This window comes from Cebus imitator, unplaced genomic scaffold, assembly GCF_001604975.1.
Source record: "Cebus imitator isolate Cc_AM_T3 unplaced genomic scaffold, Cebus_imitator-1.0 Scaffold63, whole genome shotgun sequence".
NCBI classification, from domain to species: domain Eukaryota; kingdom Metazoa; phylum Chordata; class Mammalia; order Primates; family Cebidae; genus Cebus; species Cebus imitator.
Genome location: NW_016107378.1, coordinates 6,147,460 through 6,174,953, shown reverse-complemented (window position 1 = coordinate 6,174,953; position 27,494 = coordinate 6,147,460). Strand labels below are relative to the sequence as shown.

The 27,494-nt window shown below is 52.6% G+C and overlaps 1 protein-coding gene across 1 annotated transcript in view; it reads right to left on the bottom strand.

Moving 5' to 3' along the window:
- Window positions 1-27,494, bottom strand: part of ZNF423 (zinc finger protein 423) — a 360,445-nt gene that overhangs the window by 126,257 nt on the left and 206,694 nt on the right. Inside the window, exons 4-5 of the mRNA XM_017530167.2 lie at window positions 18,397-21,619; window positions 10,618-10,694 (exon numbers count right to left, since the gene is read on the bottom strand). Coding sequence (XP_017385656.1) covers window positions 10,618-10,694; window positions 18,397-21,619 — 3,300 coding nt within the window. The remainder of the gene's footprint in view (window positions 1-10,617; window positions 10,695-18,396; window positions 21,620-27,494) is intronic.

Here is a 27,494-nt window from a genome sequence, read left to right as displayed (position 1 = left end):
TTGCATGTTCTTCACATGTACCCCAAAACCTAAAATGCAATAAAATAAATTAAGAAAAAAAAAATAAAGAAAAGAAAAGAAAAAGGAAAAAAAAATCATTTGACAGAATCAATAAGATCTAGTACTTGGTAGCACAACAGGGTGACTGCAGTCAACAATCATTTATTGTACATTTTAAAATAACTAAAAGAGTATAATTGGACTGTTTGTAGCACAAAGAAAGAATAAATGCTTCAGGTGATGGGTACCCCAATTACCCTGATGTGACTATTATATATTGCATGCTTGTATCAAAAGATCTCATGTACTCCAGAAATATATGTACCTACTATGTACCCATACAAATTAAAAATTAAAAAAAAAGAAAACTGAATGAATGAAGTGAAATGAAAAAGGAGGAAATGAAAAATCAGTTTGACTGGAGCTACTCCTTCTGGCTCTGTCCTCCAGGCCCAGCCCCTTGGAGTCTTGACAAGACAGAGAGAGAGGGCCGTTCGTCTTCCTCCAGGAAGCCCTCAGGAGTGTCCTCGGAGATGCTGAGTGCTGACATCTGGGATGTAGGCTTAGCATGGCCACAGAGGGGTTCAGTTTTTCCTCTACACTGGGACTCCATTATCATCATCATTATTAACACTAATACGATATTGATATATACCATTTATTCAGAAGTCACCTGTGCCAAGCAGTGTGCTGGGACCTTTTCATACATTTTGACTCATTTTATCCTCTAAACAGTGCCAACTGGTAGGTGTGCTGAGCTGCACTGTTTTGTTTTGTTTTGTTTTGTTTGGGACAGAGTCTCACTCTGTCACCCAGGCTGGAGTGCAATGGCGTGATCCCAGCTCACTGCAACCTCTGCCTACTGAGTTCAAGTGATTCCCCTGCCACAGCCTCCCGAGTAGCTGGGACTACAGGCGCACGCCACCATGCCTGGCTAATTTTTGTATTTTAGTAGAGACGAAGTTTCACCGTGTTGGCCAATGGTCTCGATCTGCTGACCTTGTGATCCGCCTGCCTTGGCCTCCCAAAAAGCTGCAGTGTTTGTGCTGCCCCTTCTTATGGAAATAAAAGCCCTCTTTTTTATTTTTCAAGAACAACCTTCCTACTCCCACTGTTGGGGGGTGGACCCCCAGGAAGGGCAAGGGTCACCGGCCTGACCAACAACCAGCTCCACCTCCCTGGCCATAACACTCGGCTCATGGACAGCTTCGGGACGCTCCTGAGGCCAGCGAGCCTCATTCCTAGACCTTCACTGCAGATGAGGAAGCACATGGCCCTCTCTGCTACTGGCTGCTATCTTGCACTGGGGAGCCCATTTGAGAACAAAGGCGACAAAGAAGGAAGCCGAGCTGAGAGATGAGAGAGGGAGAAACTGATGATGATTTTGCTGGAGCACCTGGAACCAGCCATGCCTGAAACCTGCTAATATATCTCTAGATTTTTCTGTTACATAAACCAATAGCAAACATTTTTATGCCTAACCAGTAGTAGATTTTTTATGCTTTAGTCAGTGTGAGTTGGATTTCTGACTTGCCACCAAAAGGGTCGTGCCTAAACTACTATGTTAAGATGAAGATATTCTATAGATGAGGAGCTGATGTATAGGAAGATGGTATAATAGCCATGAACAGACGCAGCTGGAGCCGGAGCCTTCTGACGGCAGAGCCTGTGCTCTTAACTGCTGTGTTTCCCTGTTGGGTTCCACATTCAGTGCATGTGCACACATGCTTGCACACTCTGTTGCCCATTAATATTCACACCTGCAGCAGGCTAAGCAAATTGTTGATGATTAAAGTCTATAGGATAAACTTGAACCAGTAACTTCTCTCAGACTCTCTGTTTAGAAAATGCTCCTATCAGTGATGTCAGATTCTCACTCTAACCCAGGCTCACAGCTTGCCATGCATCTCTGGGGATCACTTCCCTTCTCCTCACCTCAGTTTCCCCAAATAGGTGAGCTGGGAATCACACCACGCAGGACACTTCCAGGACTGAACAGCCATTGAGGGGCACCCCGGCTCCTTCAGAGGCATAAGAGAAGGCCTTCCACTTTCTCCCCACTGGGCCCCAAGGATCCAAGGCCAGGTCTGAGGCTCTGAAGCCCACTGGGTGCTCAGGACAGAGGAGACCAAGCTCTGGGGACAAGCTCTGGGGCCACTGGCCACAGGTCGCTTGTTGTCTGATCTTATTGTAGTAAGGCTCACCAAGAAGCAGGTATGAGGGAAATTGTTCATGTATCAGCTGCTGCCAAGCAGCCAAATGATATCAAAGAATGCTCAGCAAAGTCAGTTCAACAATCCAGGCCACCAAGCCCATGTGACCTGACAGAGGGAAGGACATGTTTATGAGCCAGCTCAAGCAAGATGGTGCCAGGGCTCCAGTGCTGGCCCCCTGGAGGACCGGCTCCATCAGCACCTCCCTCACTTCTATCCTTCCTCTTCCGCTCCCTGCTGGCTCTCTCTCCCTAACCTAGAAACACACTTTGGTCTCTTCCTCTTAAACACTTTCTGTGACCTTTGGAGCCCTCCCCTTCCCGCTTCTCTCTCTCCCCTCCCAGCCTGGAACCCAGAAAGTCCATCGACACTGCTGGCCTCCCATCTCCTCCTGACCCCTTCCGTGGGACACCACTGACCCTGCTTACACCCAGGACACAATGGACACTTGTTGCTGAGCCCCACAGACCCTCTTCAGCCTCCCTCCCAGGGCACTTTTCACACGGCGCCCAACTGATATTCCTGGAAACACTGCTCCTTCAGCACCAGTGACCCCATGATCCTCACTCTCCAGGCTCCTCCCAAATGTTCTCACCATCTATGATGATGCCCCCAGATGCCCTTACCCAGACAGGGCCCTGCTGGCCAGACACCAACACTCAGATCTCCATGGGCATCTTGTGTGAGCCCACACTATCACGAACACTCAAGCCCACTAAGCGTGATGAGCTTTCAGGTGCAGGGGTTAAGGGTGCAGGCTCTGAGTCACACTGCCTGAGTTCACATCCTTACCCTGAAACATACCGACATTGGACATGACACTCCCCATGGATAAAAGGAGAGTAATGACAGCATGTCTCACAGGCTGTTGTGAGAGTGAAATGTGATAACACCTGCAGACATTGAAAGAAGGGCCTGGTGCTTAGGGAGCCTCAGTGGATGGTATTGATCGATACGGTTTAGTTCTGTGTCCCCATCCAAATCTCATCTCGAATTGTAATCCAGACGTGTGGAGGGAGAGACCTGTAATCCCCACGATGTCGAGGAAGAAAGGTGATTGAATCATGGAGGTGGTTTCTCCTGTGCTGTTCTCATGAGTGAGTTCTCACAAAATCTGATGGTTTCACAAGGTGCTCTTCCCCTTTGCTTTCTCGTCTCTCTCCCCTGCCGCCATGTAAGACATGCCTGCTTCCCCTTCCACCATAATTGTAAGTTTCCTGAGACCTCTCCAGCCCTGAAGAACTGTAAGTCAATTAAACCTTTCCTTTATAAATCACCCAGTCTCAGGTATATCTTACCAGCAGTGTGAGAACGGACTGATACCTAAACCACTGCTAGCATCACTGTCTTCTTTGCCAGTCCCTTAGAGCTCTTCCTCTGGCATGGTACCATCTGCTACCTATCAACCAAAACCTGGTCACCTGAGACCTCTGAGTCTTCCTAACTTCTTCCCCTCCCATGTCCACTCAATAGCCAAATCCTGCTGGTTTTGTCTCTTAAATGTTTCTCCAGCCCATACCCTCCTATCCAAAATCCTCACCTTCTCTCACCTACTTTACCTCACCCCTCCTGCCTCACAGTCGGTTCTGTTGCAGTACTGAATGGTCTACAGTGTCCCTGCATACTACATGGACCTCTTTTCTCTATAATGGCTTGTACTTGTTTCTTTGCCTGAAATTTGCCTCCCACCTTATTTCTCATACTCTGAGACCCTGATTAGGTGCAACCTCTTCGAGAAAGTGTTCCTGGAATACCCAGATTGGGCAACATGACTGTTCTCTGAGCGCCCATATCTTAGACTTGTGACATTACATTGAACTTGTAGGTGACCATCTCCAGAGCTGGGTTAGCGGCCCCTCGCAGAGCCCACCAAGGATTTTAATCGTGTTTACTAAACATGAAGGTATGAGGTTATGATTAGAAAAAACCTCAACCACAGAGGCCTTTCCTCCAAAAGAAAAAAAAATACACATACAAAAGGAATTCATGAAAACAAGAAAATTTCTACTATTTTAAAATTCATAACTGATGGATTCTCCATAGACCTAAACAGCTTCCTCAAATGAACCAATGGGATTCAAAGTCAGGGAAACCGAGTGCTTTGGGCTGGTTCTGTCACCCAGGAGGACTGTTGAAGGGGAAGTGACTATGCCCTAGTTTGGGGGTTTGGCAAGGAAAAAAAAAGAATAAAAAAGAATTGGATTATAGGCTTGCTGTACAGACTTGTTACTCTGACAGAACAGTTCCAGAACCTGAAATATGATCTCCGGGGGGAGAGGGAGACAGTTTTATCACATATTAAGGTTAGACAGATGTTTTGAGTCTGGTGTTACCTGAATCAAAAGCACCATAGAGCCTGACACAGCCCGGCTCAGCAACACGTGATCCTGGCAGAAGAGAGACAGGAACCCCTTTTTCTTTTCCTGTTCATGAGTTTTTCCTCTGTGGTTCTATTTGAGGTTTTTTTGTATCTCCCTGGAGCTGGAGCGAGACTCTGACTTCTACTGTAGACCATCCTCCTTGGACCAGTGATTACTTCCCCTCCAAAATGCTACAGGCCGGACCTTCAGCACGGGGCCAGGGTCCAAATGGCAGCTTGAACTGCTGGGCCCTGAATCTGTGAGGCAGTTTGAAAGTATCTCCAGGGATGTGCTTCATAAAGACTTGGATGGTAGAAAAACCCTCTCTGTCTTCCTCTCTCCTTCTCTCTCTCTCTCTTTTACACACACACACACACACACACACACACACACACACACACCTGCCTCCAGGTGGGCCAGGGCCGGTCCTACCACAGTGAGGGGCCAGGGCTGGGGACTGGAGAGCACGCAAGGACAGAAGCTGGCAGTGGGGGCGCTTTAAGGGCCTGGGCAGAAGGCAGGAGGGGTTGATCTTCCAAACATCCCCTTCCTCCCCCATTTATTTGCCCCTGTCAGCAGAGCCCAGCCCTTGAAGGCAACCAGGGAAAAGGGCCAGCATGAGCATGCAAAGCAGGCCTCCAGAATGACTAATGCCCCACCGGGACAGGCCTGGCTCTGGCCTGGCTTCCCGCCAGAGAGTCCACAGCCACTTTCCAAGGACAGCAAGGGCAAGCGTTCCTGACAAGATTCCCTGAGGACCATCCCTTCCCAGACCTGACCCTCCCCGGGGCTCCCCCATGGGGCCTGTGAGGCCCTGCGTGAGGATGTCCAGGGGCCCAGAGGCTGAGTCACTCCCTTGGGGCCAACCTGGGTCACGGCAAGTTTGTTATCTCAAGGACAAGTTCTCAGACCCCTTATCCAGCCATCCCCACCCGAAAGGAACTAAAAGTAAGGCCTCTTCAGCAAATCGGCTTCCTGGGGGTCTCCAGCCTCAGGCCCGGCACCCCAGGGTGAGGTCCCGTGTGCCCCAGGAGGGCAGCGTAAGCACATTGTACATCTATGTTCAACACATGTGGGCAAGCCGATGCTCCTCCCTTCCCAGCTGTGGGGGGCCCGCTGCCTCTGGGCCAGGCCCCACACAAGCCTCCTTCTCCCTCCTTCAGCAGCCCCCTGCTCCCAGGGAGCCCAAGGCGAGGGCCTCCTGCAGAGCCATTTCCTGGGGCAGCAGACCTGGGGGCCATCCTCCCAGAGTCCTGGGAGGGGGTGAGGGGATGAAGGGGAGGTGGGGAAGAGGTGGCTGGGCGGAGCCAGGTCACCCCAGCAGGAGGCCACAGCACAGAGCTCTGGGCTGCTCCAAGTTCTTCATGTGCCTTCTCAGGGAGGGAGGGAGTGTCCAAGCCATTTCAAAAGCCAGGGGAGGCCCAGAGAAGGGGCCTCATTCTCCGTGGGGAGGGGAAATTTCAAAGGAGACCCTGCTGTTGAAAGGTTTCCAAAGACCCTTGCCTTTCTATCAGATCCAAATCACTCCCCCTCAGCAGCAGCCAGGAGTGGGGTGCTAGGAAAATGTTTCCAAGGAGACATGTCCCTGAGTCATTGTAACTCCAGCGTCTCTGGGCTGCGGAGCCATGCAGAGGGCCCCCGCTATAAAAAGGCCGGTTTACCGACCCTCAGGGGAGCTCTCCAGCAGTCTGGGTCCCTGGGGAGGCCTGCCTCAGACCCCCAAGTGCCCTGAGTTTATGAGAAGGCTGCGGAGCTGAACACTTCTACCCACCAAGTCCCCCTGGTGCCACTAAGGGGGACTTTTACCCGTCAGCGGCAGGGCAGCCACTCTGGGCTCGGACCGTTTAGCAGGAGAAGCCACCCACAGGGACACTGGGCCCCAACAGATTTACTGGGAGTGCAGAGCCAGCCCCAAAGCAGGCCTGCTGTGCCTGCCTCTCACCATCCCCCCAGCAGCCTTCCCAAGCCACCAGGGCCGGCCAGACTCACAGCACAAGCCACATGTAAGTTCCATCAACTCCTTCTCCTGCTGCCCCATTCCCTCAGCCCAGGACATACCAGGTGGGTCTTTGTTCTCTTCCCAGCTGGTTCCCTCTCAACACTGCAGCCACATTCATCTTCCTAAGGCTCAGTCCAGGCTACACCCTGATCTAAAACCTTCAATGGCTCCCTAGCACTAAGGTCCAAGGTTATACACTCAGGTAACCACAGGGACCAGGCTGGGGACTTAAATGAGCCATGCAACCCCCTATAACAGCAAGACCATGATGGCTGGGCATGCATGCCTTGCGTAGGAGATACTGCTGCTACTGCTAAGTCACACCAGGTGGGAATGATGATGATGACGGAAATGATGTTTGCGGGAATGTGACGCCCTGGCTGCCACCTCTTGTGGTTTTTCAAGAGAAGCCTAATAAATCGTAGCCAAGGGGCCCCCAAAGTTGGACCCTGGCCTACAGAGTGGAAGGCCAAACCCTAACTCCTCCACCTGGTATCGGAGGTGATCTGTGGCCCACCCCAGCCCCCTCCCCACTCTCACTCCCCACGATGCCTCCATCCCAGCCAAGCCAGGCACCTACAGTCCGCCAGACTCGCCTGCCCTGCTCACCCCGAGTCCTCCTACAGGCAGGTGGCTCACCACCTCGCAGCCTGGCAGCAACACATTGTTCCAGAGCCTCCTCCTAATGCTCAGCCCTCCCTCGGAAGGCAACATCCCCCCTACATCCCCCCTCTTCATCCTTCAGCGCCCAGGGGGCCCTGCTCTGGGAGCACCCACACCACTGCACTGCGCTTACCTGCACACCCGTCAGCCTCCCCCTGGAAGAGAACCCTGAGGTCTCTGCCACCACAGACCCCGGTAGGGGCCCCAAACACAACAGAGGGGCCCTAGTTGTGGTTCAGTCCTTCCTGCCTCCATTACTCAGGCTGGAAGGACTTGGGTAAGTCACGAAATCTCTCTAAGCCCCGGGTTCCTAATCTGTCAGATGGGGAACAAGTGCCTATGTAAAGCGCCTGGCACGTAGAAAGGCTGAGTCAATAGCAGCTGGTAACATCCTTATCCAATGTGACCTCTTTGCTGCATGATATGTGCGGCGTCTTCTGTGAGATGATCTCTGAGGCAGAGACCATGCCCCCTGTACCCCATCACTCACAGAGACTGCCGCAGCTCTGGATATGCCATAGGTGCTCAGTCAAGTCCTCTGGTTGATTGGGCTGATGAGGCTCGGGGAGGGCAGGTAGGTGGGGAGTGCAGGTTACAGGGAGAGGGACCGCCCAGCCGCCAGAGGTCTGGCTCACTCAGGGGTCCATGCCACAGTGAACTGAAATCTCCACACTTGGGGACCAGCCAACCACTCCTGCCTGCTTCCCAGGCCTCCCAACTCCCGAGTTCCTGGGCTCCCGATCAGCTGACAATGCTGCAGGGCAGGCGCGGGTGAGGGGACCCGTCCAGCCCCCAGCCAGGGTGTCTTCCCGCGGAAGCCTGGCCTGCAGCTCACACACAGGCCCAAATGCCCCTCAAACCCTCCTTTTGCTTTTCCTGGGACTCTAGTTAAGAGCAGCCCCCTCGTCTTTCACCTAAGGACACAGAGATTCCAGGCTCTGCACAAAAGGAAAGGCAGAAGAGGGGAGGGAGGGGCCAGAAACGCCTCAGAAATCACTGCGGTCCAATTAGCCAGGTTTGCGCCCTTCATGCTTACAAACAGGAACGTGTATTAACACCTGCTACAAAAGCAAACATTTTTAGATATCTTCATCTTCACCTCCCTGACACTCCGTGAAAGGACTCCCAGCAGCCAGTGATGGACAGGGGAGCGCTCCTTCTTATCCTTCAGCAGGGGGCTCTCAGACAGAGAAATTAAAAAGCCCCCAATCTCCCTGTCAGGCCAAGCTCCCAAGGCCCCCAAACTGGTCTTCCCCGGGCCCCCCCTCCCCACTCTCCGCCAGGTGAGCCCTACCACACACACGATTGGGAGTCAGTGGCTGCAGGAGCCTGGCTCCAAGGCACGGGGGCAGGGGTTGTCAGACAGGTTGGGGGTAGGGGGGACTAGGATGCTGGGCCCCCACCCTTACGGAGCATGGCCACCGCTGTGGCTATGTAGGGACCAGGGGGCCCAAACCTGCCCTGAGAGCACCTTCACTAAAGAATGGCCTTTGCAATGCAAGCCTTAAACAAAACCTCAATGACTGTACAAATTTGGAGCAAACTGAAACTCTCATACACCACTAGCAGGAGCGTAAGTTCATACATCTGCTTCACAAATGTATTTGTCAGCATTTACTAAAGGTGAACATCATTTAACCTGTGACTCAGCAAGTCCATGCAAATCCTATATTCCCATTTTATATACATATTTACATATATAAATAATATAGTATATACCAGTATATTATATATAAACACAAAATATATTATCTGTATTTTCCTATAATCACAGTAAAATCACATACATATGTTCATCAGGAGACATGTACATGGGGCCGGGTGCGGTGTTCACGCCTGTAATCTCAGCACTTTGGGAGGCCGAGATGGGCAGATCACTTGAGGTCAGGAGTTTGAGATCAGCCTGGCCAACATAGTGAAACCCTGTCTCTACTAAAAATACAAAAAAAATTTGCCAGGCATGATGGCACATGACTCTAAGTCCCCGCTGCCTGGGAGGCTGAGGCAGGAGAATCACTTGAACCTAGGAGGCAGAGGTTGCAGTAAGCAGAGATTCTGCCACTACACTCCAGCCTGGGTGACAGGGTGAGACTCTGTCTCAAAAACAAAACAAAAGAAGACACGTTCATGAATATACCAGCACTATATCAGAATGGGCTCATCAAGAATCAGATAACTGGTGGCTGGCGTGTTCCTGTGACAGATTACTATACATCAATGACAGGCATGATCTCCAACTGGAGGCAATAATGTGAAAAGTGAAAGATGCCAGGTGCAAATGAGTAGAAACTGTGATTCTATTTCCATAAAGTACAAACCAGGCAAAACCAACCTATATTACTAGACATCAGCATCATGATGACCTGTTGGTGGTAGAGGGGGGCCTGAAGGAGGCTGAGAGGGAAGCTTTTGAGATGCTGGAAATACTTTGTTCCTTGGTCTGTGTGTGGGTTATACAAGTATGTTTAGTTCATGAAAATTCATGAAGCTGCTCACTTATGAGAGGTTTTCTAAATGTATGCAGTAAAGGGTTTTGTAAACCAGTACTCTGATAGCTGTTAAGACAACAACGAAAAGATGCTAGAAGAAAAACAGAGATGGAGTAAAGATGAAATTCAAACTATGGCTGCAACTTTACTGCTCAGACTAGAGTCTTGGAGAAAGTGATCACATGTCCAACAAAGACCCAGGGTACCAGGCTTCTGAAGCTCTTCCAGGCCCCAGCCAACCCCAGGCCAGCCCCTTCCCTCCATGCCCATCAGAATATCCAGCTGTGCCCTCTCCTACTACAAGGACACCCCTAGCTGCCAAGGAGACCACATCCACCCATCCAAGGTAAAGGAGACCTCACAGCTTCCCGGGTCTCTTGTGCCAAGTGTGTGAACTCTACAGGACTTTGCAAGCTGCCCTTCTAGAAAGGCTGAATTTTCCAAAGTCCAAAACCACTTGAAGAGGAATGGGAAAAGTACCGAAATAACTTTATAAGTGTTCTGTTTTGACAACGTGCCTGAGGAATTCACCACGTTGAGTGGGGAAATGTGAGCAGTTAAATCTATTCAATGTCATGACACACAAAATTGAAGCATAATTGCTCCTGAGTGCTTGACAACTGGAAAGCACTTTGTTTCAGAAATGGAGGGAAATTTATGCTGGGAAATGGAAGAGACTGTCAAAAGTTTGCAATGTGAGTGGAGCTACAACAGGATGGCTCGGTGGAGAAAGGGCTCCCATTCTGACATTTGTACTCCCATTTGCACTGTCTCAGAAACAGCAGCAGTGATTCTGTCCTTTGGCCTAAAAGCCGGTAAAATGATGATGGGAACCGCAAATTTCAAACCCCAAAGAGTAGCTCCAGGATGGCTGGGAGGAAATGCTCTCTTACCAATCATGTGGTTGGCAACGTGGATTTGGATCTCTCTCTCGTTCTCGAAGGTCATCTGGCACTTGATGCACTGGTACCAAAAAGAAAAGATTTAGAGAAGAAGGAAATAGGAAAAAGCAGAAAGCAAAAGCTCCTAGGGGGCCAGGCTCAAGACTTTCCAGAACGGCTCTAATTCCCTCCTGCTTTCCCAAGGCCATTCTCTTCCCACCTCCCTCTAAATCCAGCTCTACCAGACTGGGGAAGGGGAATGAGGTTACTTTCCAAGGGAGTTTCTCCTCTGCTAGATCTGGGCAATCTGCCCATCTCAAGGTGAAGCTCTAAGGGAGAAAAGGGAGGCCTCCTTGCTTAGAAGGGTAAATCCAAGTACCCATGCCCCATCCATTCACCCAGCCATCCACCCTCCCATCTACATACATACCTACCCACAGACCCATCCATCCATCCTCCATCTACCCATTCATCCCTCTACATACATACCTACCCATCCATCCTCCATCTACTCATCCATCTACTCCACCCATCCATCCATCCTCCATCTATCCAATCAACTATCAACATACCCACCCATCCAACCTCCATCTACCCATCCATCCATCTACATACATACCTACCCATAGACCTATCCATCCCTCCTCCATCTACCCATTCATCCATCTACAAACATACCTACCCATAGACCCACCCATCCCTCCTCCATCTACCCATCCATCCATCAACTCCAACCACCTATCCATCCTCCATCTATCCAATCATTTATATACATACCCACCCATCCAACCTCCATCTACCCATCCACCCGTCTACATACATACCTACCCATGGACCTATCCATCCCTCCTCCATCTACCCATTCATCCATCTACAAACATACCTACCCATAGACCCACCCATCCCTCCTCCATCTACCCATCCATCCATCAACTCCAACCACCTATCCATCCTCCATCTATCCAATCATTTATATACATACCCACCCATCCAACCTCCATCTACCCATCCACCCGTCTACATACATACCTACCCATAGACCCATCCATCCATCCTCCATCTACCCATCCATCCATCTACATACATACCCACCCATCCATCCTCCATCTACTCATCCATCCTTCCATCCTCTGTCTACCATCCATCTACATACACACTCACCTATCTACCCACTCATCTACATACACATACACACACCCACACATCCACCCATCCACCCACCCATCCATCTACCCATCCATCCGTATATCCATCCATCCACCTACCTATTATCTGTCTACCCATTTGTCCATCTACATACACATCTATCCATCCATTCATCCATCTATCTTTCTACCCATCCAATAACTTTCTCATCCATTTACCCACCCTAATAACCATGTGGCTGAGCAGGGGACACTGTTCTTGCCAACTCCAGTGTTCAAGGGTAGCTAAGGAACTCTTCATCTGCCCTAAGCATACATGGCCCCAAGGGTTCCTACGGCTGGTTTCCATACACAGGGGCTATTACCAGCTGCCTGTGGGAGCTGAGGGCAGAAAAACTGAGATGATAAGCTTCAAAGCTTCTTGAAAAGTCGTTCCAAAGAGTGAAGCTCACTCTCACAACTAATTCCAAATAGTTCTGAAACACCCCAGGGACAGAGGTGGTGTTGACTGTCTGAGGGAAGGACTGTGGCTGTGGGGTTTTTTGAAGAAAGAAGGGTGATATTAGGAATCAAAATATCCAAGGTTTTTGAAGACCACTTTGGTTCCTGGGATGAGAGGGCTTCTCTTACTTCTGGAAAAGGGAGCAGGACTTCAGATTTCTTGGCCAAGGAGCCAGGCCCAGGTCTCAACTATGCAGCCAGATGAACCACCAGGGAACTCAACCGTCTCAGCTCCCACCTCCCTGTTTATCATTCTGAAATGTTATGATGAGTTCTTGCATGGTGCACATTTTCTTTTTACTTTTAACCTATCTGTGTCTTTATATTTAAAGTCCAGGCCCCATAGATCGCATCCAATTAAGTCTTACTTTTTTTCTTTGCATCTAATCTGACAAATCTCTACCTTTAGATTGGAATTTTAACTCCATTTATATTTAGTGTAATTCTCGACACGGTTGATTTGAAATCCCACCATCTTTTAAATTAATTTCTATTTTATCCCACCTGTTCTCTGTTCCTATTTCCCTCTTTCCACCCACACTCACAGTTCCCTCAGTAACTGCAGGCCTTTGCCTGTGCTGGTTCCTCTACCTGCAACACCCCCTCCATTCTTCACTCAGTTCAAACGTTACCTCTTCTGAGAAGACTTCTCTTTTCACCCAGAATGGGTCCAGGACCCCCTCCGCACCCTGAGCTTATGCTAAAGGACGCTGGGTGAATAACACATTGTTGTGTCATTGCAAATTGGTTTATCTGCTCCCCTCTTGCACCACGAGCACCCGCAGGGCCAGGAACGTGTTTTGTCCACATTTGAAGCAGCACAGGAACATGAAGTGCTTAACTAGCCTTTGCTGAACACATAAACAAAGTTGCAGAATAACATATGCAGAGCATTCTACTCAGACAGAAGTGACAAAAAGAGCCAAAGGCGACTTCAGTGTCTTGGACCTACACCACCCTAGTGCAGGCCTGACCTAGGGTCAGTGTAAAATATTTACTTAACTTTTATTATGATCATTAATTTGCTAAGAAAATGGTTGTTGAACAAATGAATGAATGAAGAAACAACTAGAAAAGCTGGTGCTGGATGCCTCAGACCTGATCTGACAAAATCAGGGGCCTTTCCCCACAATGTTTCAGAAGACCTCAGGGGTTCGCTGTATCCTGAGTACAGACCACAGCCTAGGGCCCAGACACAGGTACTCTGCATGGGAAGGCCCTCGGAAGAGCTAGGTGAGTTGAGGGCAGGGTGGAGGGAAGACAGGGCTGGGGAATCCAGCCTCACCACAGGCAAAGGGAGATGTCCAGGCCCAAGGAGACTGCAGGACCTGAGGTCTTTTTAGGGGACACAGCCCAGAGTACCCATCTCAGGTCAACTCCAGGGCCATGGTCATGGAGAGAAACCACCTCGGGTATCTCCACCATCAAAACCAACCCTTCTGTCTCACATGTGTTCCACCCACTCTGCTTGGCAAAGTGCAAGAGCCCTTGGTGCATGAATGAATGAATGAATGAATGAGTAAATGAATGAATGAAGCACACCCCAGAAAGCTTCATCACAAGGAAACCCATGGGAGGGCTGCCGGGTGAGGACCACCCAGGCCTGTAAGTGGGTGGGTGGGAGGAAGGGGGTGGTACCAGGCCACAGCCATGGCTAGGGGCAGAAGACCATGTTCCCCCTCCAAGGATGGGGATTTGCTTGGGTGGAAGTCTCTGAAGGCTGCAGCCATGGCTGGTCCAGAGGCATGCAGGGAACCCATGATCACAGTGACTTGGATGCCCTTCCCAGGGGCAGGTGGATAAAGGGAGCTCAGTGTGCATGGAGCTCACAGGGGCTTGGGCAGGAAGGCAGGCTGTCCCCAAATGCCACTCTGCCACTCCTTGGTGATAAGAAGAGCACTGTCCAATAACTGAGCTCCTCCTGGTGGGTCACTGAGCTTCAGAGGGTTCCCAAGGGAGGGGCTGGGGTAAGGGCTAACCCCTCACATACACACACAAGTCACAGACATGGAAGCACACATGTGCATTCACGTGCTCATCCTCACCCCAACTCACCAGCAACACGCAAGACCTTCACAGACACACCCACAACCCCCAAACACAGCAATCTGTAACACAGATACATATATGCAGCCCCCAGAGAAGCAGGGCCATCTCCCTGGGTGAACCGGGCCACACAAATGGGCATGTCCACACTCATCCAGAGACCCTGCCTTCAGCTCACTCACTGCAACCCCAATACGCACACTGATACTCCCAAATATGCCCACAGATGCACATCCAACACAAGGGTATACACAGACCCATCCCCGCACGTACCACACACCCTCGTGTACACACATGTAGATTCATAAGTGCACACACACAGGTACACACACACACACAGGCTCACCAGCCCCCCAAACCCTCCAAGCATGGCTGGACCCCAGTCCTCACCCCAACATATCTACTCCTTGTCTGTCCCCGCTCTCAACCCCCCTGGAGACCCCCTCCTCCTAGAGCTTCAGCCCCCACTGGGAGACATAATTACAGAAAGACAGAACTTGGCACTCTAAGCATCTCCCCTGCCATAAGCCCCTTCCCTGGGGCCCAGCCCAGGAGAACCAGAGCTGAGTTCCAGGGCCTGTGGCCAGCACTACCTCCCCCAGCACAGCCCTGAGCAACAGCAGAGGGGGGCCTGGGCAGGAAGAAAACACACTTGGGAATGGCGGAGACAGGAGAGGGAGAGCAGAGAAGAAATGGCCAGGCCCTTGAAGACACAAAGGAGAGAAGGAAGAGCCAGCCAGAGCTGCTAAATTTCCACGATCATGACCACAGACAACGTTCACTGAGAACCTGCCATGTGTGAGCAGCATTTATAGCAAATACTCACAAACCCTCTGTGAGCTCCACTCTAGGGATGGGAAAGGTGGGGTTTCCAGAGGCTGCAGCACTTGGTCTGAGCCTCTTGCTGGTGAGCAGGGGAACTGGAATTCGATGTCCACTGTCTGCCCTGCCATTCTCAGCTCCGTGTCCCAGACCCCACCTGAAAGTCCTGGTCTAGGTGACAGAAAGCTAGTAGGATCTGGACAGGCCCTCTAACCCGGATGTCTGTTTGCTTGGCTGTAAAATGGGTGTGAGAACACTCAGCCTGCCCCACCCAGCAGAGAAAGGCACAGTGCGGATCTGCAGGGTGGATGGACAGCCAGGGTCAGCACACGCTGGTCCCTACTTGAGGTGATATTGTCATTACCCATAAACAGAGGGGGAGGTGGAACTTCAATGCTTCACACTCCAGCCGGCAGCAGCCTTGGCCCCACAGGAACCCAGTCCTCTGAGAGCTGGTTGCTATGGATACACTCCCGAGGGTCCCAGCCTGCCAGCCCCCAAGCCCCTGTGAAACCCCCAGAGTCTGTTCTTACATGAGTGGGTCCTCAGGGAGGGAAGGGGTGGGCTAACAGACAGCTGAGCCCCTGCCCCCAGGTGTGCCCAGGCAGGGGGCAAGGCCCCAGAGAATGCTGCCGTGGCTGGGGAGGAACCTGGGCTTTGTCTAGCTCCTTTCTGCGATGGCCCATCTGCCCGGGGCCTCTAAGCAGGCAAAGCCGGGATTTTTCAGCTCATCCCTGGTCACACAAGGCCAGAAGGCAGGGAGAGGAAGGGCTGGGGTCCCCAGGAAACACACTCCCCTTGAGTTTCAGTCCCTGCACAGCCGCACACAGTTGTGCCTCCTTGGCATATGGCATCACCTTTCTGAGCTGGAGCCTCTCTTTGCCAAAACACAGGCCACAGCAAGGTTCCTGGGTTGATGCCACAGAAATGCCTAAAAGAGGCCAGCAGAGTGCTTCTCACATAGTAGGGGCTTTCACGAAGTGGTGCTTGATGCTGGATGCAGAGCACTCCAGGGAGGCTCACACAGCCCAAGACTCTGGAGGCTCTAGAAGCAGCCCAGCACCATGGTGGGCAGTGCCAGAAAGGAAGGAGTGATCCAGGCTAAGGGGCACCCAGGAGAAGCAGGCACAGTGACCCAGGCCAGCCGCGCTACCCCACAGCCTAAGCGCAGCCATAAGCACCCGGGACCTCCCCCCAGCCGGTCTGTCCCTTCTTGCAGCCATGATGCGGTCCAGAGCTGCTGGGTGCACTGTTGCTTAAGACCAGGGGCAGTGGTGCCAATGCTGCCTGCCTGGGTGCAAGTCCCTCTCAGCTCCCAACAGCTGGGGCTTGAGGCAAGTGACCTCATTGTGCTATGCCTCAGTTTCCTCACTTACAACATGAAATACTGTAAGGATTAAATAGAAAGTGGTTGGCAAATCCTTAGTCCTCAAAGAGTGTGGACTGCTACTGTAAAAGGGGAAAATAACAAGTGACCTTTACTATGCGCTTGGCACTTACTTTACACATTTAATCCTCAGAGCAAAACGCTGAGGTCAGCATGATAAATAGTCACGACGGTTCACAACTAATGGGGAACAGGCAGTGACCAATCAGAGCAGATGATGGTTAAAAAACCAGAGAGGCCCCCAGTTTTTTCCTGGATGCAGAGATGTCAGCCCAGGAGAGACGCTATTACTATTCCATTACTATCATTGTTCATTACCACTGCTACTACCTCTGGCTTCGTAGTGGAGCACAGAGGCCCAGAGAGGTCAAATTACTACAGGACCCAAACACTCCCTGAGACCACCTACGCCCCCCTAGAAAGGCTGAGTGGGACAGAGCAGGGCAGCAGAAACTAATGCCCATGCTCAGCCCCCTGGAGGGGGCCCTGTTTAGAAGCCTGGCTCATCCAAAAGGCCCTGAGAGGGTAGGGTATTGTTATAGCACTCTGTTTTCTTCCTTTCTCTTTCTTTCTTTCCTTCTTTCTTTCTCTTTCTTTCTCACTCTCTCTCTCCCTCCTTTTCTTTCTCTCTCTCTCTCTTCCTTTCCTTTCCTTGACTAAGCCACAGCACCCAGCCTCTCTATTTTAATTCAAGTGCTCCTCTCTTCAGGCAGATGTCCATGGACATGTGCCCCTGCCCCTCTGGACTCCCATGGGCCTGTGTGTATAATACCAGGAGGTGGGGTCAGCAGGCGCTGAGGCCCCTTCCACTGCGGGGTCCTCCCTTTACTCTCTCTGGCCCCCTTCTCTCTCCCTCTGCCTTCCTCACCCCCTCAAAATCACAGAGTCCCAGGACAAACACCCTCAGCAAACACCCCTGTGTCCCAGCAGGCGCCTGTGGCAGGTGGCCCTTCCCCAAATCCTTCCTCCCCGCCAATGGCGCCAACAGCAGTCCTAGAGGAAAAGGTACTCCCAAGATCCGCCTGGCACCTCTTCGGTCTGGAAACAGCACAGACTCAATGGGAGTCCAGGGTCTGTGCTGTCTGACACCCAAGGGCCACGCAAGCTCCAGACCCACCATTGGGTACCCTCAGTCCCTGTACCCAAGGTCTGTGTGGGCCCACCCATAGCCTAGACTTCGCCCCAGCTCATTGAAAGCCACTTGTTATGGGCCCGTGGCTCCCTCTGGTCCACAAGTCCCCAAGTCAAGGTCCATTTCTGGTTCTCCTTGGCTCCCAGGCACATAATCATAATGGGTGCTCAGGGAAAACGTGATGAAGGAATCAATCGATCACTAATGTTCATGGCAATCGGAACCACGTGGAAGGCCCTCCATGAGACCATGTCGAAGGTGCCAGGCTTGGCCCCTTGTGTGTGTGTCATCTCTATGAACTGTCGAAAGAATCCTGGGTCTAAGGCCCAGAGAAGTCAGGGACTTGCCTATGGAGACCCAATAAGCAAACGAATCTGTCTCCCCCAGCTCAACAACAAAGATACCAGCTGCCACCCATGCGCCCTCACTGTGCATGAAACACTGTACCAGGCACATTACCTATATGATGTCATCGGCCTCTCACAGCAATTCTTTGAGGTTGGGACAATTATTATTCCCATTTTACAGATGAGCACTTGACAAATTAGGCCCAGAGAGATAAATAACAGGAGCCCATCACATGGCTGGAAAGGAATGGCACTGCTGAGATTCAAACTCAAGGAGTCTATGGCACAGCAGTTGTGCGTCACCACCACAAGACAGTGCCACTTCTCAGAAACGCAGCACTCAGGGTACGTGGCTCCTATGGGGATCAGAGAAACCCCAAGGAGGGAAGCCGGGGCAGGATGAGGTGGGCCGCACTTACCCGGGGCACCGGCGACGTCTGGGTCCCTTTCCGGGGCCCACTGGTTTCCGGCGTGAGGTCGCGGTGGTCCACCTGCATGTGGCTCTCCAGGTCTTCAGCACTCTCGAACTTGACGCTGCACTCGGGACAGCGGAGGCTGGCACAGGGCCGGTCGGCGGGCTCGGGGGGTGCCAGGCCTCCCACCTGTCCATTGGCGCTGCGGGCCATGCAGCCGGCGCAGAGGCCGTAGGGCAGCCCGTTGACGTCGAGCTTCACCAGGTCCTGCTTGCTGCGGAACTCCTTGAGGCACAGGGCACACTTGTAGAGCTTCTGCAGCCCCTGGCCATTGGGGGAGGACGTTGCTGAGCTGCCTGCCAGCTTCTGCATGTGGAAGGTGCCATGGATCTTGAGCTCGAGTGTGGAGGTGACTGTCTGCATGCAGACCACGCAGCGGAAGCCCGTGAGAGAGTTGCGCAGGTCGGGGTGCATCTGGCAGTGCTCGATAAACTCCTCCTCACTCTGCAGGGGCATCTTGCAGATGCGACAGGTGCCCGTGTCCAGGCTCTTGCTGTGGGTCACCTTGTGCTCAGTGAGCGTCAGCAGCGAAGGGAAGCGCTCGCCACAGATGGGACACATGTAGTGCTTGGCAGGGCCCCGGTGCGTCTGCAGGTGCTCCCGTAGCCCATTCTCCGAGAAGAAAGTCCGCGAGCAAACGTTGCACTTGTGGCTGCCCTTGATAAACTCAGCCTTCTTGCGCGAGCCGTCATCCTCGCCTGGCCGGATGTTGTGGTCCCTCAGCCGGTGGTTCTGCAGCAGCACCTCCATGGTGTAGGCCGCCCCACAGATGTCGCAGCCGTACATGGGCTCCGACGCGTCCACGTCGTCCTCACTGGCCTCGTGGCTGTTAGGCGCCTCGGGGTTCTTAAGCAGCATGCCCTGCAGGTCGGCCGGCTCAGCCTTCTTGGTGGCCGCGGGGGGCACCCCGTTGGCCGTGCCATTCTCGGTCGCAGCGTCGAACACACAGTGCTTCTCCCGCAGGTGCTTCTCCAGCAGGATGATGGCATGGAAGGCTTTGCTGCAGAACTTGCAGTTATACTTCTTGCTGTGCGTGGTGATGTGGCACTGCAGCTCCACCTCGGTGCTGAAGGTCTCCCCGCAGAAGATGCACTTGTGAGCCTTGGCCGGGTTGCCCAGGTGGCTGTGTTTGACGTGCACCTGCAGGTCGGCCTCCTTGCGGAAGTCCCAGTTACAGGCTGTGCAGCGGTACATCTTCTTCTCATTGCTGTGCTTCACCGCCAAGTGCACCTGGATGGACACCTTGGAGTCGAAGACCTCCTGACACAGGGTGCAGTGGTACAGCACAAAGGTGTGCATGTCCAGCAGGTGCTTCTGCAGGTCATCCACCGAGGAGAACTGCTTGTCGCAGCTCTCGCACACATAGTGAGTCGACGTGGTCATGTAATGCACTGTCAGGTGCTGCAAGAGGGACTCCTGGGAGTCAAAGTCCTCTTTGCACTGGGGGCATGCCTGCTTCCGCAGGAGCAGCTCCAGGTGCAGCTTCAGGTGAGTCTGGAAGCTCTCAAAGTTGGAGAACTTGAGGTCACACTGATTGCAAGGATACTCGCCATTGGAGATGGAGTTGGCACTCGCTGAGAGCCGCTGCCGCTTTGGGGACGACACCTCCACGTCGGATGAGACTGGGCTCTGCTCGGCCTTGGACTTCTTGCTGTGGGCCAGTGGAATGTTCTTGTGGTTCTCCTTGATGTGCTTGGTGAGCTTCAGGATGGAGCCAAAGATGGGGGAGTTGGTGCAGTAAGGGCAGGAATAGACCTCCATGAAGGACTGCGTGGGCTGCACCACCGGAGACTCTAGTTTGGCACTGCTCACGTTGCAGTGGGCCTGCTGGATGTGCTCGGTGAGGGAGGACTCGGTGAGGAAGCCCATGGAGCACTGGTTGCAGAAGAAGGCGTTATTGCCATCAGAGGGGTTGGCGTTGGGGCCGCAGTGGGAGACGCGGATGTGCTCCTGCAGGCTGTTGATGTCGGCGAACATCTCGGGGCAGTAGTTGCAGTGGAAGGTGGAGATGTTGCCAAACTGCATCACGGGGTAGGCATGGTTCTTGTGCAGCTTGCGCACGTGCTCGTTGAGGTTGTAGAGGGTGGGCATGGAGTCTAGGCAGATCTGACACGTGTGGCTCTGCTGGGGCTTGTCCGCGTGGATGGTCTTCAGGTGGATCTCCAGCACCGCCAGGCTGTTAAAGTCCCGCTTGGAACAATAGGGGCAGCTATAGACCACCTTGGTCCAGCCCTGCCCATCATCCCGCATCTTCTTCTGCCCCCGCAGCGGCTTCAAGGTGGAGTCCGGGGTGGAGCCGCGCTCCACAGAGGCGCTGGAGTCGGGCGTGGCGCTGCTCATGGAGGCCACGCTGCCCAGCACAGGGTCAGGACTGACGCTGTGGTTGCTGGAGTCAGGCTGCCGGTGGCTGTCCAGGTGGCAGTAGACACCTTCCACTGAGGAAAACTGCTCAGGGCACATGGGGCACTTGTGTTTCTGGTTGGCGTGGGCTTGATGGATGTGGGCGAGCAGCGTGTTCTCGTCAACGAAGACCTCGGGGCAGTGGATGCACTGCAGGTCCGCCTTCTCGGAGAGCTGTGGGTGGCGGGTGAGCACGTGCTTCTCCAGCTCCTCCGTCTGGCTGAAGGTGTCCTCGCAGTAGTCGCACATGAAGTCGTCCTTCTTGGCTTCCTTCTCCGACTTGGCCAGATGCTCCTTGTTCTTCTTATGGGCCTGCATGTGGCTCTGCAGCGAGCTGGTGGAGGAGAAGCCGCGCTTGCACACGGTGCACTTGAAGGGCTTGCTGGAGCTGTGGGTCTTCAGGTGGATCTTGAGGTGGTCGCTGCGGGAGAAGGCCGCCTCGCACTCGTGGCAGTGGTACTTCTTGTCGCCCGTGTGCAGCTTGATGTGCCGGTCGCGGCTCCTCTTGTGCTTGAAGAGGCGGCTGCAGTAGGTGCACTTGAACGGCAGCTTGTCGCTGTGGATCTGCTCGTGCCTCTTCAAGTAGCTCAGGCGGATGAAGGACTTGTCGCAGAACTGGCAAGGGTACGGCAGGCCTGTGCCCCCTTCCTCCTCGCCGAGGCCGAGGTCACAACCATCTCCGATCATCTGCGTGGGTGACGCAACATCCTTGCTGGAGGGAGACGAGGCCACCCAGGAGAGTTGTGGGTCGTCATCACCATCTGCAGGGGAAGGCAGAGAGGAGATTAGAGGCAATTCCCAGGGCTGCCGAGAAACAAGGACAGAGCCAGCTTCTCGACAGCGCGCGGGCTGAGGCTGTGCAGCTGGCCAACGGCTGCAGGGGGCTGCGGGGAGGGGCAGCGGCCGGAAGCAAGTGGACACCAGGGCCTTCCTGTCTGCAGAGGACACGCCAGAGGGGCGGTTGATAATGAAGGGGAAATGCCTCTTTCCTCAACAACACCTGCCTGGGCCTGGCAGGACATGGTAGCCCCCCTCAGAGGGGAGGCTCATGGCCACTTTCCTGGTAGGGAAAGGAGGGGCAGCCTAGACAAGGTCACTGGAAATGAACTCACAGACCATCACAGGCCAAAAGGAGGACATAAAAGTCCCGTCACTTGATCCACACCTGGGAGTCAACTCCCCTCCAATCCCTAATCCTGGAGGGAAGGAAATCCCACTGGTCCTTACCAGCACAGGCAAAATTCTGCAACAACAACAATGCCCTTATTGGACCGGCCATAGCATGCACCATTCTCTGAGGACGGGCGGCCTGACAGAACTGGAAGCTGCTGCTTCAGGTAACAGACGAGACATAGGAGGTGTGAAATCACAGGGCGTGACACAGCAGACTCCAGTGCTCGGGCGGGAAGTGAGCCCAGGGCACTGAAGACGCATCTGTGGGTTTCCCGGCCGAAGCCATTCTGAGATCCCGGTTTTCTTTGTTTCCTCTACACCCCTGGATTCACCCCAACCCCACCCAGGACCTGGAGATATGGAGAGATGGTGACAGTGATTGGAGGAAGAATGAGGAGGTGGACGGCCACAGAGCTCAGAGCCAGGCGGGCCCTTAACTCCATTGCAAAGGCGAGGAAGAAGCAATCCTTGCTCAGACACTGGCGCATCCCACCCTCCCTGGGGACAGCCCTCACAACCCCCACGTTCACTGGCCCGTCCAGCCTCAGAGGAAACCTAACCAAACCTAAGGGTTGGCCGTTTCTGGGAAAACAAAGGCACACAGGACACAGTGAATAAAGCCAGAGACATTCCCCGGCAGGGGTCGAGCAGAGCCAGCCCGATCAGGGAGTGAGTTCCAAGGCTCAAGTTTCTCTTCGGCTGGATTTAAAACTTAATAATGAATGAAACAGACCGCAGGCTGCTGCGGGCAGGGGAGAGACAAACAAAAGCTCAGATTCGGCTGTGCTGACCTTGCTCTTGTAACCCCGAGGAAATAAACCACTGCCCCCGCCTCTCCAGCCGCCAGCCAGCCCGGCTGAGTCTTCAGAAGAGCCTCACAGACGTAACCCAGACGTAACCTTGACCCAGAGGCAGCCCAGACCTTCAGGAAGGGATAGAGCCGGCACACCATGTTCCCAGCATGGGTGAATGCTGGCACACACATGCACATACACACACACGCCCACCTACACACACACAATAACACCCGTCACACACACAACCATTTGCACCATCACTTCCACACACTCACACTATCACTCACAAACTTAAATATACATGCACACGCTCATGTATACACATTTACCTGCAGACACACACACGCATCACAGACCTGTGGTTTCCCTACAAGGCTCTCCACACAAGCTGCCTCTGCTGTCCCAGGCCAACCCCAAGACTTAAAGAGACAACAAGGGCTGATTGGGGTGTCTTGAGGGGTCCCTCACAGCTGGGGATGAGCCTGGTCCTAAGCCCCGCCCCCACCTCCTGCCCCCCCCCCCCGCAACCATCGCTGACCACGTGATGATCCACCTGACCCCAGCTGGCACCATTGGCACAGCTCAGCCCGGATGCATGCAGCTCTCTGAAGCTCCCAGCTCCAAGACTCCCAGCAGCCACCCAACCTCTGACGCCCAGCTGCCCAGCCCAGCTCAAGGGGCCCCCTGGAACACCCTCCCAGAGCACTCCCCGCCCAGGCGCCTCACATGACGGGCTCGGCAGACTGGAAGGATGCAGCAGCCGCGGCCAGCTCCCCAGATGATATGGAGTGGGAGGTTCCCCAACCCCTGCCTGCCAACTCCCAGCTCTTGCCAGCTGGGCTCTGTGGAGTGCAGACAAAAGGGACCCCAGGGAGGAGACGGCTGGGGCCAGGGGACCTGCTCGGCCTTCGGTCCTGGCCAGGCTGGACTCACTTCCTCTTGTTTTGATGTCTTCGCTCAGACTCACTTAAGCTGCCAGAGTCCTTCCTGTGTGCCCAGCACTCTGCTAAGTGCTTTCTCCCAACTGCCAATGAGGCGGGAGCCAGGGCCACTCTGGCCACTCCCACTGGACAGACAAGGAAACTGAGGCACGACCTCAGGGACTTGCTCTGGGAAATGACAGTGCCAGACACTGATGCCAGGACAGTCCACATTCGGGGTCCTTGACCGTAGCACGGCCCTGGACCAGCTTCTGTGGGGCAAACAGTCAAATAAGACCACCGCTGAGTGGGTAAGAAGGGAAGGGGGCACACATGTAAAGCCTCCAGATCCTCAGGCCTTGATCTCCTTGGAGGCTCGGTCATGAGGAGGGCTGGGGCTGGCCCATGATTTGCATTTCTGGGAGGGGCTCATCAGGGCGCAGAGAGATACAGGAGCTCACTGGAGCCCACCTAGCAACCGATGTGTGGAGAATCCTCAACAACTGGGCAGGTGAAAGCACTATCACTCTTGTCCCTGGGACAAGCCTACACAGGTATTTCTGCCAGTTTTCATTTGTTCCTAAACATTTTGTACCACCTGAGAACCAGAGGACAGATCCCTGCAGAGGACAGAGCCCTCCCAGCTCCTCCATGAATTCATCCATGCCCTGAGCATTCCTCTTAACCACTCACTTTATGCATCTGAAAAAATGGAATCCAGGAGGCCGAGACAGGAGAATTGCTTGAACTCAGGAGGCAGAGGTTGCAGTGAGCCAAGATCACGCCACTGCACTCCAGCCTGGGTGACAGAGTGAGACTCCGTCTCAAAAAAAAAAAAAAAAAGGAATCACTGGGAGGAGTGGATAAGGAAGATTAATGGGAGAAAGCACTATCATGCCACTGACATGAAATGTCCAGAATAAGGTGCATCTGAGACAGAAGCCAGGTTGTGGCTGTCTGAGGCTGGAGGTGGGAGAAGGCACTGGCTGCAAACAGGGACAGGGATCCTCTGACGTGATGGAAATGATCCTAAAACTAGACTGTGGGTGAAGACTGCATAGCTGTGTAAACTTACCAGAGACTAGCTGAGTCGCTCACTTCAAACAAGTGAACGTTATAGTATGCAAATTATACTTCAATGAAGTTGTTAAACAAAAGCACTATTTTGCCAATAATCAGAATTAGTACTAATTAGTACCACAAGTGCTAACAATATTAATAGCTCCATTTATTGAGAATGTCCCACGTGCCAGCACTGGGCTAAGTACGTCTATTACTGCAATTAATTTCTATTCATCCTCACAACAACCATATCTGGCTGTCTGCAGTAACATTCCCATTTCTGAGATGAGGAAGCGGGGTTCAGGGAGTTGAGAAACTAGCCCCCAGTACCAATCCACATGCCCCAGTAGTGTCTGGCCAAACCGCGTCTCCTAAGCGTAAGAACCTGGTCCCCAGACCCCACATCACTCATTCACCCACTGGGCTTTGAAAAGGAGACTCTTAACCTGCCCAGCGCCAGAGTACCCAAGGTTCATTGCAGGCTGGTTGCTTGGCTTTATTTTTCTGCAAACAAGTTTTGAAACTAAAGCAAAGCATAATATTCTGGGAGCAACAAACTGAGCCACTGCTGAGATTATAATCATCTGAATTGAAATGAAAATAAGGCTCCTTAAACTGAAAAGGCCCAATCAGGGAAAATAGGCATGTTGACATACAAAGTCCCAAACTCAGATTGCCCTGTTTAAAGTCTTTTATTCAAAGAACATTCAACCTCTCCTGCTGCCATCCCACCCCCTCCAAATGCATTTTGCTTTGGGGGCACTTAGCTCAGTGCTCTAGAACCAGGCTAGAGAGAAAGGCTGGGGCCAAAGCTCGGGAATGTATCTGCAGGGGACGTCAGCAGAGGAAGAGTTTCTCTTTTCTATTTTTTTTTTTTTTTTTTGTGGTGGGGAGAGAAGTCTCACTCTGTGGCCCAGGCTAGAGTAAAATGGCATGATCTCAGCTCACTGCAACCTCTGCCTCCTGGCTTTAAAGCAATTCTCCTGCCTCAGCCTCCCGAGCAGCTGGGATTACAGGTGTGCACCACGACACCCAGCTAATTTTTTTATTTTTAGTAGAGATGGGGTTTCACCATGTTGGCCAGGCTAGTCTTGAACTCCTGACCTCAAGTGATCTGCCCGCCTCAGCCTCCCAAAGTGCTGGGATTACAGGCGTGAGCCACCGCGCCCGGCGCGAGGCTCTCTTCTCTTACAGCAATGACACTTTCCTCATGCGGGATGCTGGACACCACACACATCTGCGACTGCGGCCAAGGCAATCCCAAAGCCTCCTCCGACGTGAACATTCCAGAAAATCAGGGAGAAGGGGGTTTCGAGGAAAGTCCTGATCAACCACTACCCTTTTATTTTCAAATAAATACTTGCATCGATTTTGCTGTGTGCTAGGAATTCTTCTAAGAGTTTATGTGCATTCACTCATTCAATCCTCTCAATAGACTAATGAGTTAGGTACTGTTAATAATTCCATTTACAGATGAGAAAACCAGGGCACAGGGAGGCTGAGTGACTTGCCCAGTGCCACACAGCCAGCAGGCAGCAGAGTCAGGATGTGAACCCCCTTAGTCCTGTTCAGTCAGTGTTTTCAACCACAAGGCTTCACTACCCACCACCCCCGCTCCCCTCCACACCCCCCGCTTTGGTAGAAGCATGAGAAAATCAAGTGGGAGGTACAATGACTAATACCAGACCCACTTTTCCCCCACCACCCAGAATAAATGCAATCAAAGAACTATAACAAAAATGAGTTTAAAAAATCACTTGCAAAATGGAGATTAAACTCATTTAAAAACGACTAATCCTTCAAAAAGGCCAAGTAGGAAATGGGTTATATGAGGCTTTTGCTGTCTGCTGCAGGAAGAGAAATAAAACAGGCATAAAAGAGGAGAGAATTTTTGATAAAAATTCAATTAAGTAGAAAAAAGAACATTAACTGGGCTTCAGAACACAGCAGCAGCAGAAACAGCCAGGTGATTCCCAAGCTCATGCGGTCATACTTGGTGACCAGCATGGAGCAGAACATGAATTCAGCAGGCTGATGCTACAGTGTGTAGAATCACTTCGGATATGCCTCATCTAGGCATAGCAGCACAAGCCGCCAGCCAGAATGGCTGGGAGCCACAGCTAACGGCTCCTCTGTCACAGAGAATCAAGGTCAGGGCTGCCGGAGAAGGTGATCGGGCCAAGAAAGGAGAGTGACTGGCCCACAGACTCACAGGAGTGGGCCAAAAGGGGGACCTTCCTGCAGTGGGGGACACAGATGGAGGAGGAGTTGAACTCCTGTCATCTAAGCTACACAAGAGGCCCTAAAAAGAACACTAGGAGGGCTCTCTGCATTGAGTTGCAGGGGAAGACAGCAGAGCCCAGGAAGTTCCAGGTTACTGTGACATTCCTGAGCTGGGCAGTTCCATCTGCATGAATAAAAATGACCATCCAGCCGGGCACAGAGACTCATGCTATAATCCCTGCACACTGGGTGGCTGAGGTGGGAGAATCATTTGAGGTCAGGAGTTTAAGACCAGCCTGGGCAATACAGCAAGACACTGCCTCTTAAAAACAGATTTTTAAAAATTATAGAGGCATGGGGTATGTACATGTAGCCCCAGCTACCTAGCTACTTGGGAGGCCAAGGCAGGAGGATCACCTGAGCCCATGAGTTTGAGGCTGCAGTGAGCTCTAACCATGCCA